This window comes from Saccopteryx leptura, chromosome 13, assembly GCF_036850995.1.
Source record: "Saccopteryx leptura isolate mSacLep1 chromosome 13, mSacLep1_pri_phased_curated, whole genome shotgun sequence".
Classification (NCBI taxonomy): domain Eukaryota; kingdom Metazoa; phylum Chordata; class Mammalia; order Chiroptera; family Emballonuridae; genus Saccopteryx; species Saccopteryx leptura.
Genome location: NC_089515.1, coordinates 42,747,628 through 42,764,333, shown reverse-complemented (window position 1 = coordinate 42,764,333; position 16,706 = coordinate 42,747,628). Strand labels below are relative to the sequence as shown.

At 46.8% G+C, this 16,706-nt stretch overlaps 1 protein-coding gene across 4 annotated transcripts; it reads left to right on the top strand.

The window, feature by feature from the left end:
- The first annotated feature begins 907 nt into the window (after nucleotides 1-907).
- Nucleotides 908-14,718, top strand: ANKRD34C (ankyrin repeat domain 34C). 4 transcript variants are annotated; one of them, XM_066355449.1, is made up of 3 exons: nucleotides 908-1,442; nucleotides 2,300-2,404; nucleotides 9,521-14,718. In XM_066355449.1, the coding sequence occupies exon 3, from the start codon at nucleotides 9,546-9,548 to the stop codon at nucleotides 11,157-11,159; it is 1,614 nt and encodes a 537-aa protein (XP_066211546.1). In that variant the 5' UTR covers nucleotides 908-1,442; nucleotides 2,300-2,404; nucleotides 9,521-9,545; the 3' UTR covers nucleotides 11,160-14,718. The 4 variants fall into 4 exon arrangements, with proteins under 4 accessions (XP_066211546.1, XP_066211543.1, XP_066211545.1 ...); XM_066355446.1 differs by having other exon boundaries at nucleotides 2,300-2,408; XM_066355448.1 differs by lacking the exon at nucleotides 2,300-2,404.
- Nucleotides 14,719-16,706: the final 1,988 nt, after the last annotated feature.

The following is a 16,706-nucleotide window of genomic DNA, read 5'->3' as shown; positions in this document are numbered from 1 at the left end:
ACTGATACTGTGGAAATGCTAAGTGACAAAGGCAAATACAGAACAATATTTATGCTGTTAAGAGATCAATCAAAATGATAACCCTCTGGCATGTTTGATAGAAAAAATCCTGCAGATGGGAGAGAGAAAAAATATATAAGGAATAAAGGGTGCAAGAACAGTATTAGAGAAGATGAAAAGCTATAAAGTAATACTATGTAGTATAATATTACATAGTATACTTATATAATAAGGTAATTCTTTGAGTCTCTGAATTTGAAGTTGTAAAGGAGATGGATTTAGGAAAGTGTAAGTGACTAAAATTGACTCAAGGTGAAGTAGGACTTTTTTGGGGGTGTGAAAATGGACCCATATGTGCCTGTATATATAGATAATTGAAATATCAGTAGGTTTGTGATTTGTAACTGCAGGTTACCTCTGGGGAACTGGCTAGTACCAGAAAGATGCCTAAAGCAAGTGGGGGGGCACTCACTTTCTAAATACTATGATGCCAGGTGCTTTGAATCATATACAACAGCCATGAATTACTTTTGTTATAAAGGAAACAAAAATTTTGGGTGAGTGACTCCAGGGGAAGTCCTGGGAGTAAGCAGGAGGTGGGCTGAAGGATGTCTGGAAACCAGCACTAATAACCAGAGTTCCTATCTCATGGGCACAGTGGTCCATTCTTCTCTCCCTCTCCTTCCCCCACTGGGAACAGACATTGAGATCTGAGGGCACAGAAAGAGAAGAAAGACCCGAGTACCTGCCCAGTCTGGGACCTGTAGTGCAGACTTTGGGAGTTTCCTCTCACTGCTACTGACCCAAGGCTTGCTGCCTGTATCCGCACCCACCCTCTGGGGCTCTAACAGGCTTGAGCTGAGCTGTGAAGTGAGTCTGGTCCTGAAAGCAGGGGCGAAGAGGCAGGGAGGGCAGGCGCCTTTCCCCAAGCTGCAGGTAGGCACAACCCACCCCAGGAGGCCCCCTCCTTTCTTCCGGCACATACACCCACACAACCCTCTCACAGCTCGGCTGAAGAGATGCTCTCAGGCGCCAGCGAGCAGCAGCACCTCGGCAGCAGAGCTGAAGGAGGGGCTGGAGGCTGGGGCTGTCTGTGCGGGAGACCCGCAAACCAGAGCTGAGGAGGCTTCTCCTCTTTCTTCCTCTTTAAAAACAACTTCCTTATTCCCAATGCAACTTAGAGGAGCAAGGAGTGATTCGGAGGAACTGACGCAGAGGTTTTATTTATGAACCTTGAGGAAGTTCTGGACAAGTCTCTCAACAGGACCTGCAAGGCCCCGGGGTAGCCCCAGCTCCCAGCACCAGTTCAGCCTCCAGTGCCCTGTGGTAGCCAACCCACCACCATGAGCAGGGGTGCTGCATGACCCCTGAGGGCGTTTGGGGCAATGACACTACCGGTGGCCTCGATCCAGGTGGCCTTGCTTTGTGAGCGTCTCCCCCAGGTAAGTGCACCCTACGGGTCTCTAATGATCACCTGGGTGGGACCTTAAGCTCCCAAGAAGTAAGTCCACACTGTTTAGCCACAGGCAGGAGTGGGAGACTGGTAGGAGAGAGCCTGCTTTTCCCACAGGAAATCATGGGAGGTGGGAGTGGAAAACGGAGTTAATTATTTTTTATTTTTGCTTTGACGCATGGGGATGAGATGCGTAGGGGCCTGAATCTTTGTAGGAAATGGTTCTGGAGAAGGGCTGGGTGATAGGCATTTGAATTTCTGCAGGGATTGAAGGGAGAGCAAAGTCTAAATTTTTGCAAGAAACCTATAAGGAAAGGACAGTGAGACGTTGTGATCCTGAAAATGTGCAAGAAAAGTAAAGAGTATGTGTGGATCTGAGCATTTCTGAGAAATGATGGGAGAAGCACTTACCGCCCTGACCCCCGTGCTCAAAGATCCCCACAGATGCACAATGGCCGCGCCTGGAGCCCGCGGCGCCCAGCACCACGGACAGCTCCCCCAGGCCTGCGCTGCGCCCAATGAGCGAAGGCGTCTGGGCTCCATTACCTGCCTGGAGAAAAGTCTGAAATCACAAAAGCAAAGGTGGAGCCCAGCTTCTGATCCGCTTCTAACTGCTTCCCGTGACTGCAGAAGGAAGAGGCGGAGTATAAAAATAACCCTCAAGCTTCCGTGAATACTACTGCTGAACGGTGTGGCCTCCTGGATTTTGAAAAGTGAACGGAAATTCTTTCAAAATCTAACATTGATCGAATGCTTATCATGTGCCAATCCCTGTGCTGAGCACCTTACATAGATTTTCTTGTCAGAGGACACCACAAACTTGTGTATATTATCTCCATTTTACAGATGAGAAAACTGAAGTAAAGAAGCTCACTTGCTCAAGTTTATACAACCATCACATGGTAGAGCTGTGTTCCTAAACTTCACACCAGGCTGCAGGCATGGGAAGATGTATGTGAGTGGAATTCCTTCTGTGAAATAGCTCTGAACGTGGGATTGGAGGAACTGAGTTGGAATCAAAGCTGTTCCACTTCTAAACGTGCTCTTGGGCAACTTATTTAGCGTCTGAACTTCAGCCTTGGCTCATATTTATATATAACATTAGGATAATAATAAGTTTCTTTGTAGAAATGTGTGTGTGTGTGGGGGGGTGGCCAAAGAGATCATTATGTGGAAAGACTCAGAAAACTGTGAATTGTGGTTAGGAGGAAGTGAGAAAGGAGCAGGCAGGGCCTGGAAGAGAAAGGCTGGGCAGTGAACACCAGCAGTGCCATACAGGGCGCTGGGTGGTACAGAGCAGGGCTTAGAGCTAGGATTCTGGGTGTGTTAAATTCAACACAAGCCCATGGATTTTTACAGGACTTTGTAGAGAGTGTTCACATATTACCTATCATTTGATCCTTATAGCAACCTTATAAAGCAGAATTGAAGTTCTATTTATTTGGCATAATGATGGTTGCCCCTAATTAGCTATCTAGCAGCAGGGCCAGGATTAAAATCCAGGTCTTCTGCCTCTGTATTCTGGAATCATCTGCCACAACTGGTATGTCTTCAAGAGCTTGAGTTTTAGAGCAATTACAGCACTAAATACTTGAAATACATATTGGGTTGAACCACGTGAACCTGATTTTTTGGGGGACCATTTTTGACCTACAGAAACAGCGGCTTCATATGGATCAACCTAATAAATGTTCATTGATTATATTCTGTTTTGTTCCACAAATAACTTAAAGCGATTTATAAGATCCACAAGATGTCAGTTTTACAGCTATTAGAAGTTGTTGAGAAAATAGAGGAAAAGCAAAGTTAAAGCTACAGCCTTAAAAAAAATAAGTGCATGCATGCAAAATATGCATATTATAAAACACATCAAAAACAAAACTTGCTCGGGGTCACTCGGTACAATGGAGTGTCTTTCTAGCCCCCCCCCCTTCTGAGATTTGAGGAACTTTGCAGACACTTGCAGGGGTCTGTTGCAGCTCCTCTTTGGCCTCATTTTTCTATTAGGTCAAATATGAAAGGGCAAAATGGGGAAGGAACCAAGAAGACCTTGTTCACTTTGCAGTTTACTCTTCTTCTGAAACACGAGGAAAACACTTTGGGGCTACTGACTTTTAAAGACAAAAACATGGTGCCCAGAGCAGCCAGAGTGGGTGGGGGACATGCATCAGCTCTATTCAATCAGGATTCTTTCCCCTTCATCAAGCTTAGAAACCCTGAGAGGCATCCAGTCTTCCCAAAATTAGGTGTTCTTAACATTTATCCTCTGGGATGCACATTAGGAGATGAATTCCCAAATTACAGTGAATTAGATCCTGGTTGACTCTCACATCCAATGGGGCATTATTCAGTTCTGCCTCCCCCCACCCCACCCGAAGTGAGAAGGGGGTGGGGGAGGCAGACAGATTCCCGCATGCACCCAACTGGAATCCACCCAGCATGCCCACTAGGGGGTGACGCTCGGCCCCTCTGGGGCGTTGCTCCGCTGCAATCGGAGCCATTCTAGTGCCTGAGGCAGAGGCTATGGAGCCATCCTCAGCGCCCGAGCCAACTTTGCTCCAATAGAGCCTTGGCTGCGGAAGGGGAAGAGAGAGATAGAAAGGAAAGGGGGAAGGGTGGAGAAGCAGATGGGTACTTCTCCTGTGTTCCCTGGCTGGGAATCAAACCTGGGACTTCCACATGCCGGGCCAACGCTCTACCACTGAGCCAACTGGCCAGGGCCTTCAATTCTGCCTTTCAAACATCTCTCCAGCTTGGTTCTGTCTTAACCTCTTCACTCTGGAAGTTCTGACCCTTTTCTTCTCTTAGAGCCTCCAAGGTGACCTCCAACATGAATTCTGTACGTCTCTTTGTCCTCGAAACCTAGGATGGAGTAGATACTCAATGTATGTATGTTGGTGGATAAATGAATGAATGAGTAAGCAAGTAATGCAAGTGAGAAGAATTTCAGTCAAGGTTTACCTTATTATAAGTAATAGAAATTAATTAAGGTACCATAAACAAAAATGTTAGTTTACTTAAATGTCCTAGAATGTTCATAGATCCTAAAGGGAGCTGAACCTCTGAAGAGAGGGGGGATCCTCTCTTATCTCAGCTTCTCAGTGTATTTACTTCAGTCTTCTCCCTGGGAACATTTCTGCTTCTTTGAACATGTGTCTACCCCACAATTGCAGCCTTATCTCCAAAGTTCCCAACACTCCAGTTTCCACCAACAGCCCCCAGGGTAACTGGTCTTTCTGTCTCAATTTCAAATTCTACCCAAGGTCAAGTCAGCTACACACATGGTGACAGTCAACTAGGACACACCTGCCAGAAAGCTGAGCACTGTGGGGGAGGATAAGTGTCAGAGAGAAGGAGTCACTGTGAGCTGGCAGAAAACCCCCAGAGTCGCCCACTAGTCTCTGAGTGACCATGGGCAAGCCAGTTCTTCACTCTTGGCTTCGGTTTTCTCATTTGTTAGTTGGGGGATAGGTCTTGAAGGGAACATTTGATGATTCAAGGAAGGCAGTTGGCATCAACCTGGGCAAAAAGCATGCATGTTAACACTTTAATAAATTATAAAACCCTTGAAAAGTAAGAATGAGAGGAAATGAAAGGCTCAGAAAGAGCAAGAACAAATACAAGGGACGTAGTGTTGAGTAGCCACCACTTGGTGACAAATGTGCTGATGGCTCCATCTTGTGGGAGCAACAGAATCTCTTGCACCCCACCAAAATCTTTTAAACACACCAAACACAAAATACAAAAAACTAAACACAAAAACAGGGAGGTGAAATGGAAAAGAGTTTACCCACCCTGTCCTTCCCACCCCCGCTTCCTATTGGTCAGCTCCCCCACACTTCCGGGCCGAGTGACCTTGTCTCTCCAGGCAGCAGTCATTTTCACCCGGTCAGCCGAAACCAGGTGTGCGACTTGGCCAGCTGTAGTAGTGACAATAGTAGCAATGACCTGACCCTGAAACTGTGGGTCAGGTACAGATTTTTCTAAAGCCACTTGGGCACAAAACAAGGTGAGTGGACAACACCTGGTGGTTGAGCGCAGCCTCTCCGGGCCAGTGCTGGGTGGACGGTGGGGGCTCAGCGTCCGGCCGCCCCTAGGGCTGAGAGCCACAGGGCCAGAAGAGCAGAGCTCTTCTGGAAGTAGACACGACTGTGAAAACCGGGACAATGCATAAAGCGGGTCCGGTGTAATAGACAAGGCTCTTGTCGATGAGCCATGTGGACTGCCATCTTTTAAACTTTGTATTTTTGACATAAAAAGTAAGATAAGTGCAGCTCACCAACAGTTAATGTGGGACCAGCACATTCTATCTGGGCTGCCAGCATGGGTAAAGACATGATTCTGTCCTCATGCAAAGCTCTTCTTGCATTTTAGTCATTTAAGGGCTTTCGGTAGGGAGGCCCACAGTGAAAAGAGAGTTACAGAGAACCTGAAAAGTAGTTTACGGCACATAGAGAATGTTATATTCATAGCGGGGCTAGCTATTCCAGACCTCAGAAAAGGACTCAGATGCCTTGCCTCCATCATGCTCTCTCCTTGGGAGCTGGGGGATAGTTGATTCAGGATAGCTGCTTAGTAGATTCGGCCTGAGCTCAAGTGAGAACTTGGCAACTGATTCCAAGAGAAGGGAGAGGAGCGTCTCCTAGAAATACCCCCCTTCCCTCCTCCCAATTTAGACGTATGTGGTTGGCACCACACGCAACACAGAAGGACAAGCCAATAATCCATCTGCGTCTCCTTCCCACCTTTCTTTCCTTCCTCTCTTCCTCCCTTGCTCCATCTTTTCCTTTATCCTACTTTTCAATTGTCACACAGCTGATGAGGGAGAAAGACAGTATTCCTGCCTCAAGGGGCTGAGAGTTCTGGGAATGAAGCTAAACCCAGATGGTAAGCAAGATCAATACTCCAGTAGAGAAAGTTGCAAAATATAAAGGAACCCAGGGAATCCAGTATCCATTTTATCTTTTGGGGTGTGTGTCTGTGTGTGAGTGTGTGTGTTTGTGTGTGAGAGAAAATATGAAGATGCAAAGATGCTATGTGGCATTGTAGTGTATGAATATACTACAATTTCTTTGTTTTGTTCATGATAGGCTGTTCTTAGTTTTTGTTTGTTTGTTTGTTTCTTATGAATAGTGCTGCTGGGAACATCTGTATACATGTTTTGCTACACATATTTATCAGTAACCCATTGCTATGAACAAACCATCCCAAAGTGAGTGGCTTAAAACATAATCATTTATTCATATTTCTGTGGTTTGTACCGGGCTTTGGGAACTTCTGCTGGCCTCGCCTGGGTTCCCTTATGTGCTGGAATTGTCTGCGTAGGGGCTGGCTGGTCCAAGGGGGCCTCACCCGCACTCTGGCCCTTAGGGCACTATTGGCTGGAGCTACCTGTGTCCCTTCTTTACATGGCGCTGGGTTCCAAGAGAACAGTTTTGGAAGCTGCGAAGTCCACTGAGGTCTTCCTTGAAAGTCACATTGTTACTTCAGTTGCATTTTATTGGCCAAAGCAAGTCACACTCTGACTCTTCCTCTTGAATGGAGGAGAGGCCATATTTCATTTCAAGTGGTATGCCCCCTGGGACGGGTAGACCCTGGGCCATGCTTTCACTCCACTGCAGACGTAGACCCAGGCGTGAGCTTGCCGGGCCAGAGTGCAGTTCAGTAGAACCAGTGTCAGCTATCCCAGCGGCTTTCTGTTGCTCCCCATCCTCATCCATCCTCATCCATCCTCATCCATCCTCGGTGCTGTTGGTCTGCCTGGTTTTAGCCACACTGGGGAGAGGGTAGTGGTTTCTCATGTGCTTTAATTTGATTTTCCTTGAGTACTAACGAGGCTGAGTGTCTTTTTATCTGCTTATTGGACATGTGTGTAGTCTCTTTTGGAGGAAGTTGTAGGAATTCTCTATAGAGTTTGGCTAGAGAGGAGAGTCCATTGTAATTTTACTCAACTCTCACTCTTCTATCTTGAGTGATCTTCCCCTTGATTAAGAAGGAAGTAACATTTGAGCTGAGTTCTGAAGGATGCTGAATAATTAAAGAAGAACAGGAAGGCCTGATTGTAAGAAAGATGAATGGTGCTAAGAGGAAGAAGAAGAAAAAGTGGGGCATTTGAGAAAGAGCCAGATTCCAGCATAAATGGAGTGCTATGAGGACTGGAGTCGCAGGGGGTGATGCTGGTCAGGCCACGAGGGGAAGAGCCTTGGCGGATGGAAGACAGCAGCTTCACTTCATGTCCTCTTCCCTTTAGTTAGTCCTTGGAAATTCTGCTGCGAATGTTTAACACTTGGCAACTAACAAGCTTATTGGGACTTTAATAAAATGATCATATGTAGGATCACAGAAGAGATAAAATGACAGAAACAGGAGAGAGAGACAGAGATCAGGAGAAGATTGAAGAAGAAAGAAGCAGAGAGATGGAGAGAGAGAAACAGACTTGTTGGGAATATATTTAGTAATATACAGTGTCCTTGGGTGGCAGCATTTTTACAGAAAATTTCATAGGAACATATAAACACAAATGCAACAAGCTCTGACTCAGATGTAGCTTTTTAAAACAGTGCATTTGTAAGAAGCATAAATGATCTGAAGCAGAAAGATACAGACTAGATTGGTTTTTTTTTTTCATTTTTCCGAAGCTGGAAACCGGGAGGCAGTCAGACAGACTCCCACATGCGCCCAACCGGGATCCACCCGGCATGCCCACCAGGGGGCGATGTTCTGCCTCTCTGGGGCATTGCTCTGTTGCATCCAGAGCCATTCTAGCGCCTGAGGCAGAGGCCACAGAGCCATCCCCAGCGCTCGGGCCATCTTTGCTCCAATGGAGCCTCGGCTGCGGGAGGGGAAGAGAGAGACAGAGAGGAAGGAGAGGGGGAGGGGTGGAGTAGCAGATGGGCCCTTCTCCTGTGTGCCCTGGCCGGGAATCGAACCCGGGACTCCTGCATGCCAGGCCGACGCTCTACCGCTGAGCCAACTGGCCAGGGCCAGACTAGATTGTTAATCATAGTTACTTTGAAGAAGAGAGTAGCTTTGAGCAGGGGCAGGTGGAGTGAAGAAGTTGACGTGGAGGTCCCACGAGGGACCTGTGGACTGGCAGAGACATCAGTGCTGGAGTACCCTTCTCTTCTTCCTCATGGAAGCCGTCTCAAGCAATACCCAATCTGGAGGCTCTTGAGTCCAGGAATAATTAAGTAACTGGCAAGGGGAGACCAGACAGAAAACCTGGGGTTGGCTTCTCAACTGAGGAAGCTCTGGTGTGAGTTTTATTTCCTGGTATTAGTGAGCAAGAATATCATCTCCAGTCCATCCTCTGCCTCGTCTCTGTTCGCCCAAGGGAAGCATGGCATTCTTGGAGTTGTGCTTAAAGTCTGAATGAGGATGAGAATTCTGACATCTGCTGGAAAAGTGGAGACTATGACCTGGAAAGGGAGAGCTGGATTGATTTTGTTTTATAATATATATTTTTTCTGATTTCCTCTATTTGAAGAAATATAGCAGAAAGAAGAAAACAAAAATTCTCCATAACCCTATTACCCAGAATAAAACATTTTGGTGCATTTCTTACCAGTCTTTTTGATGCACACCTAGAATAGCAATGCACGGCTAAATGCTAAGGCCCCCCGCCCCCCCCCCCCCCCCCCCCGCAGTGAACAGGAAAGACACGACCTCTCCTGAGGGAGCTTAGGTCCCAGGGGCAATGACAGACATTAAACCAAATGTCTTTAACTACATTTGTCATATAAGTATTGTGTAGTCAATACAATAACAACTTGCATTTTTTTGTTGCTTACTATGTACTAGGCATTAGTCCAAACTGCTTTACATGTAGTTAAGTATTTTATATACACTGTCTTATTTAGTCTTTGCAATGACTTACTCAGTAGCTTACTGCGATTACAGTTCCCTCACACACATTACAGATGAAGAAACAAGCTCAGGGGAATTAGGTAACATGACCAAGGCGGTATGACTTGGGACCAGGCTTGGCTATTCCCGTGTGCAGACACTATGATGGCCCCTAGATCAGCTGCAGCACACGTGATGATTCCTGTCTTCTTCCCTTGCTAGGTCTGATCGCCACTGTGGCTCATAGATGCTAAGCTGTAGCCATATGATGGATGACGACACGGAGCTGAGGACGGAGGGAAACTCACTTTTAAAGGCTGTGTGGCTGGGGAGGCTCAGGCTAACCAGACTCCTCCTGGAAGGGGGGGCTTACATCAACGAGAGCAATGACAAAGGCGAAACGGCGCTCATGGTGGCTTGCATCACCACACATGTGGACCAGCAGAGTATCAGCAAGTCCAAGATGGTGAAGTACCTGCTGGACAACAGGGCGGACCCCAACATTCAGGACAAGTCTGGCAAGACTGCTCTCATCCACGCTTGCATCCGGAGGGCTGGGGGAGACGTGGTGTCCTTGCTGCTGGAGAATGGAGCGGACCCCAGCCTCGAGGACCGCACCGGGGCATCCGCTCTGGTTTATGCGATCAATGCCGATGACAAGGATGCGCTGAAACATCTCCTGGATGCTTGCAAAGCCAAAGGGAAGGAGGTGATTATTATAACAACGGATAAGTCATCTTCAGGCACCAAAACCACCAAACAGTATCTGAATGTCCCTCCTTCCCCCAGAGTGGAAGACAGACCGTCCCCTCTGCTGTGCACATCTCCCTCTGACATTGAGCTGACGGCTCCAGGCCTGGGGTCTCCACCTCGTGCGAAGGAAGATGACTTCTTTAGCCTCCAAACAGGGCATCCAAGTGTTTGCAACACCTCCAAGGCTCTCAATGAGCCCGGGTCACCCACCAGGAAAGTTGGGAACCTCAAAAGGGCCTGTTTGCCTCAACTGAAGAGGCTGCAGTCTGAGCCCTGGGGCCTGATCGCGCCCTCTGTGCTGGCAGCCTCCCCGCGTCAGGACGAGACCCACAGTGCCGGCACAGACAGCGAGGTCATCAAGAGCATCAGTGACGTGTCCTTCCCCAAGAGGGGGCCCCTCTCCAGAACCAGCAGTATTGACGGCAAAGACCCCGCTCTCTTCGGCTCACTCACAGAGCAGGTTCTGAAGGTTCCGGCCTCTCCAGCGCTGGCCCCCTGGAAGGCAGCCTATGAGAAAGGCCCACGTCTGGCCAAAAGAGGGGCTCTCCCTGTGGACCAAGAGAAGGCTGGTCTAGGTCCACTTGGACCCGCCACTCTCAAAGATGCAGCGTCCCTCAAACAGCTGGAAAGTGATTTCTATGATTTAGATTTACAGCCAGCAGCTGACCCGCCAAATGCTGTTTCCCTGGAATCAGGCAAAGGACCCCTGGATAGAAAGAAGCTCCACAGCTCCCACCTGTCTGTCTTCCGTGGCTCCCGGGACCCCCCGGACGCCGCGCCCGGCACCTCCCCCAGCTCAGCTCGCTGCAGGCCACCCCACCTTCTGGAGAGACGGGGTTCTGGAACTCTGCTTCTGGACAGAATCTGTCACACCAGGCCTGGCTTCCTTCCACCTTTAAATGTAAATCTGACCCCACCTATCCCGGATATTAGATCTAGCAGCAAACTATCTTCTCCACTCGCTGGTGGCTTAAAATCCATAGTTCCTGTGGTGCCGAGTTCACCAAAGAGAGTTGACTTGAGAAATAAAAAGAAGCTCCTTCGCAGGCATTCTATGCAGGTGGAGCAGATGAAGCAGCTGTCTGACTTTGAAGAGATCAGGACCTAGAAGTGCTTAGGTCTTTGTTTTTGTTTTAAATCTGTGTAATTTATAAAAGGTACCGTAGCCTAAACCAACGCAGCCAGGCAGATTCTCTGCATCTTGGTAATTTCTTTAATGCTGGTTATGTGGCTGCTTCGTATGATAAGGAGACAGGGTACTGCTTCTCTTCTTGAATAATCTCTGGGTTTTTTTTATCAGGCTACTTGAAATGAGCTCAGGTTTTTTGTGTTTTAGAGATGAAATGACCCAAAATATTCTCCAAAGGAAGAAAACTTTTGGAGTTTGAAAGCTACATGGCAAATCTCAGTGGTTGACGCTGTCATTTTCTATCAGACAAACAAGAATTTCAATCCTAAAATGGTAATTTGAAATATGTCCTTTGTAATAATAAATCTATAAAGTGCCTACAAAGAAGATGAGGCTTTAACTGTTGTCAGAATGTGCCAAAACTCAAAAACAAGCCGCAAGCTACCAAGTCTAGGTATCTGTGTTACACTCGGAAGGGGTGGGGGCGGAGTTCCCCCACCAGCGAGGTTCCTACCTGTGGGTCCTGCCACTCGTGGAGCCACGGGGCAGTGCCGAGCACGACACAGTGAAGAGGTTTCTGCAATGAGTAACCACTCTGTTCACATACTTCTCGGGGTGCGCTCTGAGTGCTCAAATATCACATTTACATGTTCCCCCAATGTCTTATGTGCCTGAGTAGCTGGTGCCTCAGAGAAGAATCCTACTTCGAAGATGAAACTGGTCTCAGCTTCCTGCTCTGACACAGGCTCTGTGCGGAAAACAGTGTCCGTGAATTAGTTTGGATCGAATGGGACCTGGCTTGTATAACAGACCCCTAAGAAGTATTTCCTGATTATTCTAAGGAAAAACTTATTGCACTCTCCCCAAGCCAGAATGATAAACGACCACAGGTTGAAAGGTAAAGCAGATGGCTCCCAGGCCAGCAGTGAGGACCTTTTAATTTTGTAACCTGCAAATTGGAGGGTATGCAAGCTGTCACTTCCCCTTCACTTACTTAGGTAATCCATGAAATATCTAGTTTTTTTCTTTGCCTGAATTATCTAGCTGATAGACGATCTGTAGAAATAACTGGCACGACCCTACTGAGCCACTTGGGGTGAAACCCAAGAAGGGAAGCAGAGACTTGGCACTCTGGTGTAATGGAACGACATTTCAGATAACAATATTTCTGGTTAGTTTCCCATTTATTTTTCCTTTCATGCTGCTTAGATATGTTTGCTCTGTGGTTAAGAAAATTTAGTCATCCTTGGGGATAGCATCACATAGGGGTCTCCAAACTTTTTACACAGGGGGCCAGTTCACTGTCCCTCAGACCATTGGAGGGCTGCCACATACAGTGGTCCTCTCACTGACCACCAATGAAAGAGGTGCCCCTTCCAGAAGTGCAGTGGGGGCTGGATAAATGGCCTCAGGGGGCCACATTGCGGCCCGCAGGCCGTAGTTTGGGGATGCCTGAGAGGAAAGAGGAAAGACGTTGAGATTCGGGTTTGCATCTCAGTTTCATTGTTGACCAGCTGCAGGACCTAAAGGAAGTAGCTTAATGTCTCCAAGCCTACAGTCCCCCGTTCATAAAATGGGGTCAGTTATGCTTAACTTTGTAAGGTTGTGGCAAGGATTAAGGGAGTGCGTGAAAGTGCCTATTACTGTGACTGAGGTCACTGCAATTGGATAAGAGGTAGCTCATTTTAGTCGACTTCTTCAGACCCTAAAGCCTCAAAAATCTCAAAATAATACATAATATCCTACACGCAGTGAAGTCTAGCTGAAAAATCCAAGCGTCCCCTGGAGAGACTCACTGATCCCATCAAGACGGAGTCCTGAACTCATCTGTAGAGTAAAATAACTTCTGCCATTGAAGCTCCCCATCTCCCACTGTTTCTATAATATTTGCTAGAAATGTATCTGAATATCCCAAAGGGTTAATGATGATTATAAGTAAAACAAGTGTTCATTTTTTAATAATTCCTTTAGGATACGCACTTACTCATCCTCAGCACTATTGACGTTTTAGGTGGGACCATTCTTTGTTATGGGGAAGCTGTCCTGTGCATTATAGATTGTTTAGAGTGGTATCTCTGGCCTCTACTCAGTAGATAACAGTAGCATTGCCCCCCCCCCCATTGTGATGACCAAAAATGCAGCATCACCTCAATAGATCACCAGTGCTCTAGGAGAATGACTATGTACAAAGTAGAAATATGTCAAGAATAACAGCGTGACATGGAAGTGTGGGTCTGGCTGGTTAGCCAGGCCTTCCCTCTAACTTAAAGGCGATTTAGATTGTTCTTTAGTAAGATGACTAATTCGTACACAACTCAGACCTTCAGTATTCTTGGCCAGCACACTAACATTAGTGCTAATGGCCTTTTGTGCTTTTCAGGAAGGGAAGAAAAGCATGTAAGCTAGTGAAAATGTAGGGCTCATGGACCTGGTTTAGTGCAGAAAATTCATATGCTTTTCAGGAACACCGTCATTAATAGTTCTTACCATGTGGACGTGATCACAGTCAAGGAAATAACTCTCCAGTGCATTAAAGAGAGAACTGTACAGACAGCCATTTCTCTCAGCAGCTCACTAAACACACACACACACACACACACACACACACACACACACGCACACACTTTCTCTCCCTCCCCCTCCCTGTCTCCGTCTCCCTCTCTTTCTCTCTTCCTCTTTTCCTTTCCCTCTCTCTATCTCTTCATCTCTTCAAAGTACTTCCCAACTATAGTTCGTGCTAGTAGTATCTAACTGGCGATAGCACAATACTACATAGAATTTTTCTAAGCCTTTAGCTAAGATTTGAAAGCCTAATTTGTCCTATGCAGTGAATATGATACATTCATAGAAATTAGCTTAGGCAAAACACTAAACATGATGAGTTGCCCAATTCAGAATAGCCTGTCCATTGCACAAATCCGTTATATCAGGTACCCTCACGCCACTCACCGCCTGCATCAATCAATTGTGACAACCTTTACACTGGCCTTTCTCTAGATAGGCATCAGGATTGTATTTAGTTTCATCCCTATCTGATGAATCATTAGCTGAATTAGACTGATCCAAATTAGCACAGTGACCATAATACTTTATCGTGTTAGTGCAAAGAAATAGGCATTTTGGTCCATGTTAACAAACCTCACGAGAATGCTTTTAAAAGCATAGTTTAGACTCAAACATGCTTTCTAGATCAGAGGTTAGCTTTTATTTTTGGAATCCTAGAGTCACTATAGAAGTTAGCTGCAAACTATAGTTTCAAAAACCCCTCTACTTAAGACTAGAACATTTATCAAAATATAAAATGTGAGTGTGAAGTTTAAAGCCTGGAAATTTGGTTTAATTTCTAGATATTACAAAGCCTCCTTTTGCTTGTTTGTTGGTTTAAATTCATTGTCTGTTCTCTTAGAGTTTCATCAGGTAAACGGTATCCTGCAAAACGCAGTTTGTGTCTGGCCTCCTCTGTGTGTGTAAGTATTTCACGTGTATCCTGCATTGCTTGAACTGGTTCTCTCTCCAGTGTCATGTCCTATAGTCTCAAGCTGACAATGTGCTCAAGGGCATAGAAAAACCCCTGTAATGAAACTATTTAGATATTTCTAATATGTCAATAAAAGATATATTCCGACCCTTCAGTAGTATTTCCCATTTTTCTTAGTGAAATCTGAATTATGAAAGTTACCTTTTTCTTAACATCAGCCTTAGCAAATACCCAATATTTTATGCATACAGAACCTAAAAATTATTTATTTATTTATTTATTTATTTATTTTTCGTGTTTTTCTGAAGCTGGAAACGGGGAGAGACAGTCAGACAGACTCCCGCATGCGCCCAACGGGGATCCACCTGGCACGCCCACCAGGGGCGACGCTCTGCCCACCAGGGGGCGATGCTCTGCCCCTCCGGGGCGTCGCTCTGCCGTGACCAGAGCCACTCTAGCACCTGGGGCAGAGGCCAAGGAGCCATCCCCAGCGCCCGGGCATCTTTGCTCCAATGGAGTCTTGGCTGCGGGAGGGGAAGAGAGAGACAGAGAGGAAGGAGGGGGGGGGTGGAGAAGCAAATGGGCGCCTCTCCTATGTGCCCTGGCCGGGAATCGAACCCGGGTCTCCCGCACACCAGGCCAACGCTCTACCGCTGAGCCAACCGGCCAGGGCCAAAATTATTTTTTAATTATACAAGTATTATAGTTTCACTCCTGTCTTTTCAAAAAGGCTGAGGGCCCTGGCTGGTTGGCTCAGAGGTAGAGCATTGGCCTGGCATGTGGAAATCCCAGGTTTGATTCCCAGTCAGGGCACACAGGAGAAGTGACCATCTGCTTCTCCCCCTCCCCTTTCTCTCTCTCTCTCTCTCTCTCTCTCTCTCTCCCCTCCCCTCCCCTCTCACAGCCATGGCTTGATTGGTTCAAGTGCTTCTGCCCCAGGCGCTGAGGATGGCTCTGTGGAGCCTACCCCTTAGGTCAGGGGCTGGGAACCTTTTTGGCTGAGAGAGCCATGAACGCCACATTTTAAAATGTAATTCCGTGAGAGCCATACAATGACCTATGTACATTAGGCATTATCCAATAAAAATTTGGTGTTGTCCCAGAGGACAGCTGTGATTGGCTCCAGCTACTTGCAACCATGAACATGAGCAGTAGGAAATGAATGGATTGTAATACATGAGAATGTTTTATATTTTTCACGTTATTATTTTTTTTACTAAAGATTTGTTTGTGAGCCAGATGCAGTCATCAAAAGAGCCACATGTGGCTCACGAGCTATAGGTTCCTGACCCCTGCCGTAGGCACTAAAAATAGCTCAGTTGCTAGCATGGACGCAGATGGGCAGAGCATCAGCCCCAGATGGGGGTGGTTGGGTGGATCCTGGTCGGGGCCCATGTGGGAGTCTATCTCCTCTCCTCTCATTTGGAAAAGAAGAAAAAAATAAAATAAAAAAGGCAAAGAATGAGAAGGAGCCTTGCTGCTATGAGGGTTTCTTTACTCTTCTCCTGCTTTTCAGGTTTCCCCAGGCCTCTGCCATCTGCCTCTGGTAGGGACTTAAGGGTTGCTGGATGTCCCTTCTTGGGCCCTATTTCTGTGTCGATGAGTGTTAGCAGAAGATGAATTCTCTGACCTCTTACTCAAGGACAGAACAGTAAGTATCAAGTGAACTAAGTGGAAGATCCTCTACGTTTCTCTTAAATTATAGAGTTCTGTGATTCAAATTTCATTCAGACACTCTGATTCTCTGGACAGTTCCAAACCCTAGGTGCTCCCTAGACCCTTGAAACAAATTACGTCAATAAAAAGAAAAGGGGACTAGTTTCAGCATGTCTTTCCCCCCCACTTCTGTCTTCAGGGAAGGGAAGCCAATACTGTTTCCAAGTCCTTTGAAAAGAGATTATGAGGGACCCTCTAGAGAAGGAGAAAATGGTGGTGGAGGAGGAAGTGACCAGGGACAAGGCCAGTGTGGCCCGCCTTGGAGGAGGGAGTGCAATCCCACAACTGATAAAAGGCTTAGAAGTTTGGGGTCCCTTGAATAGAACTTGCTG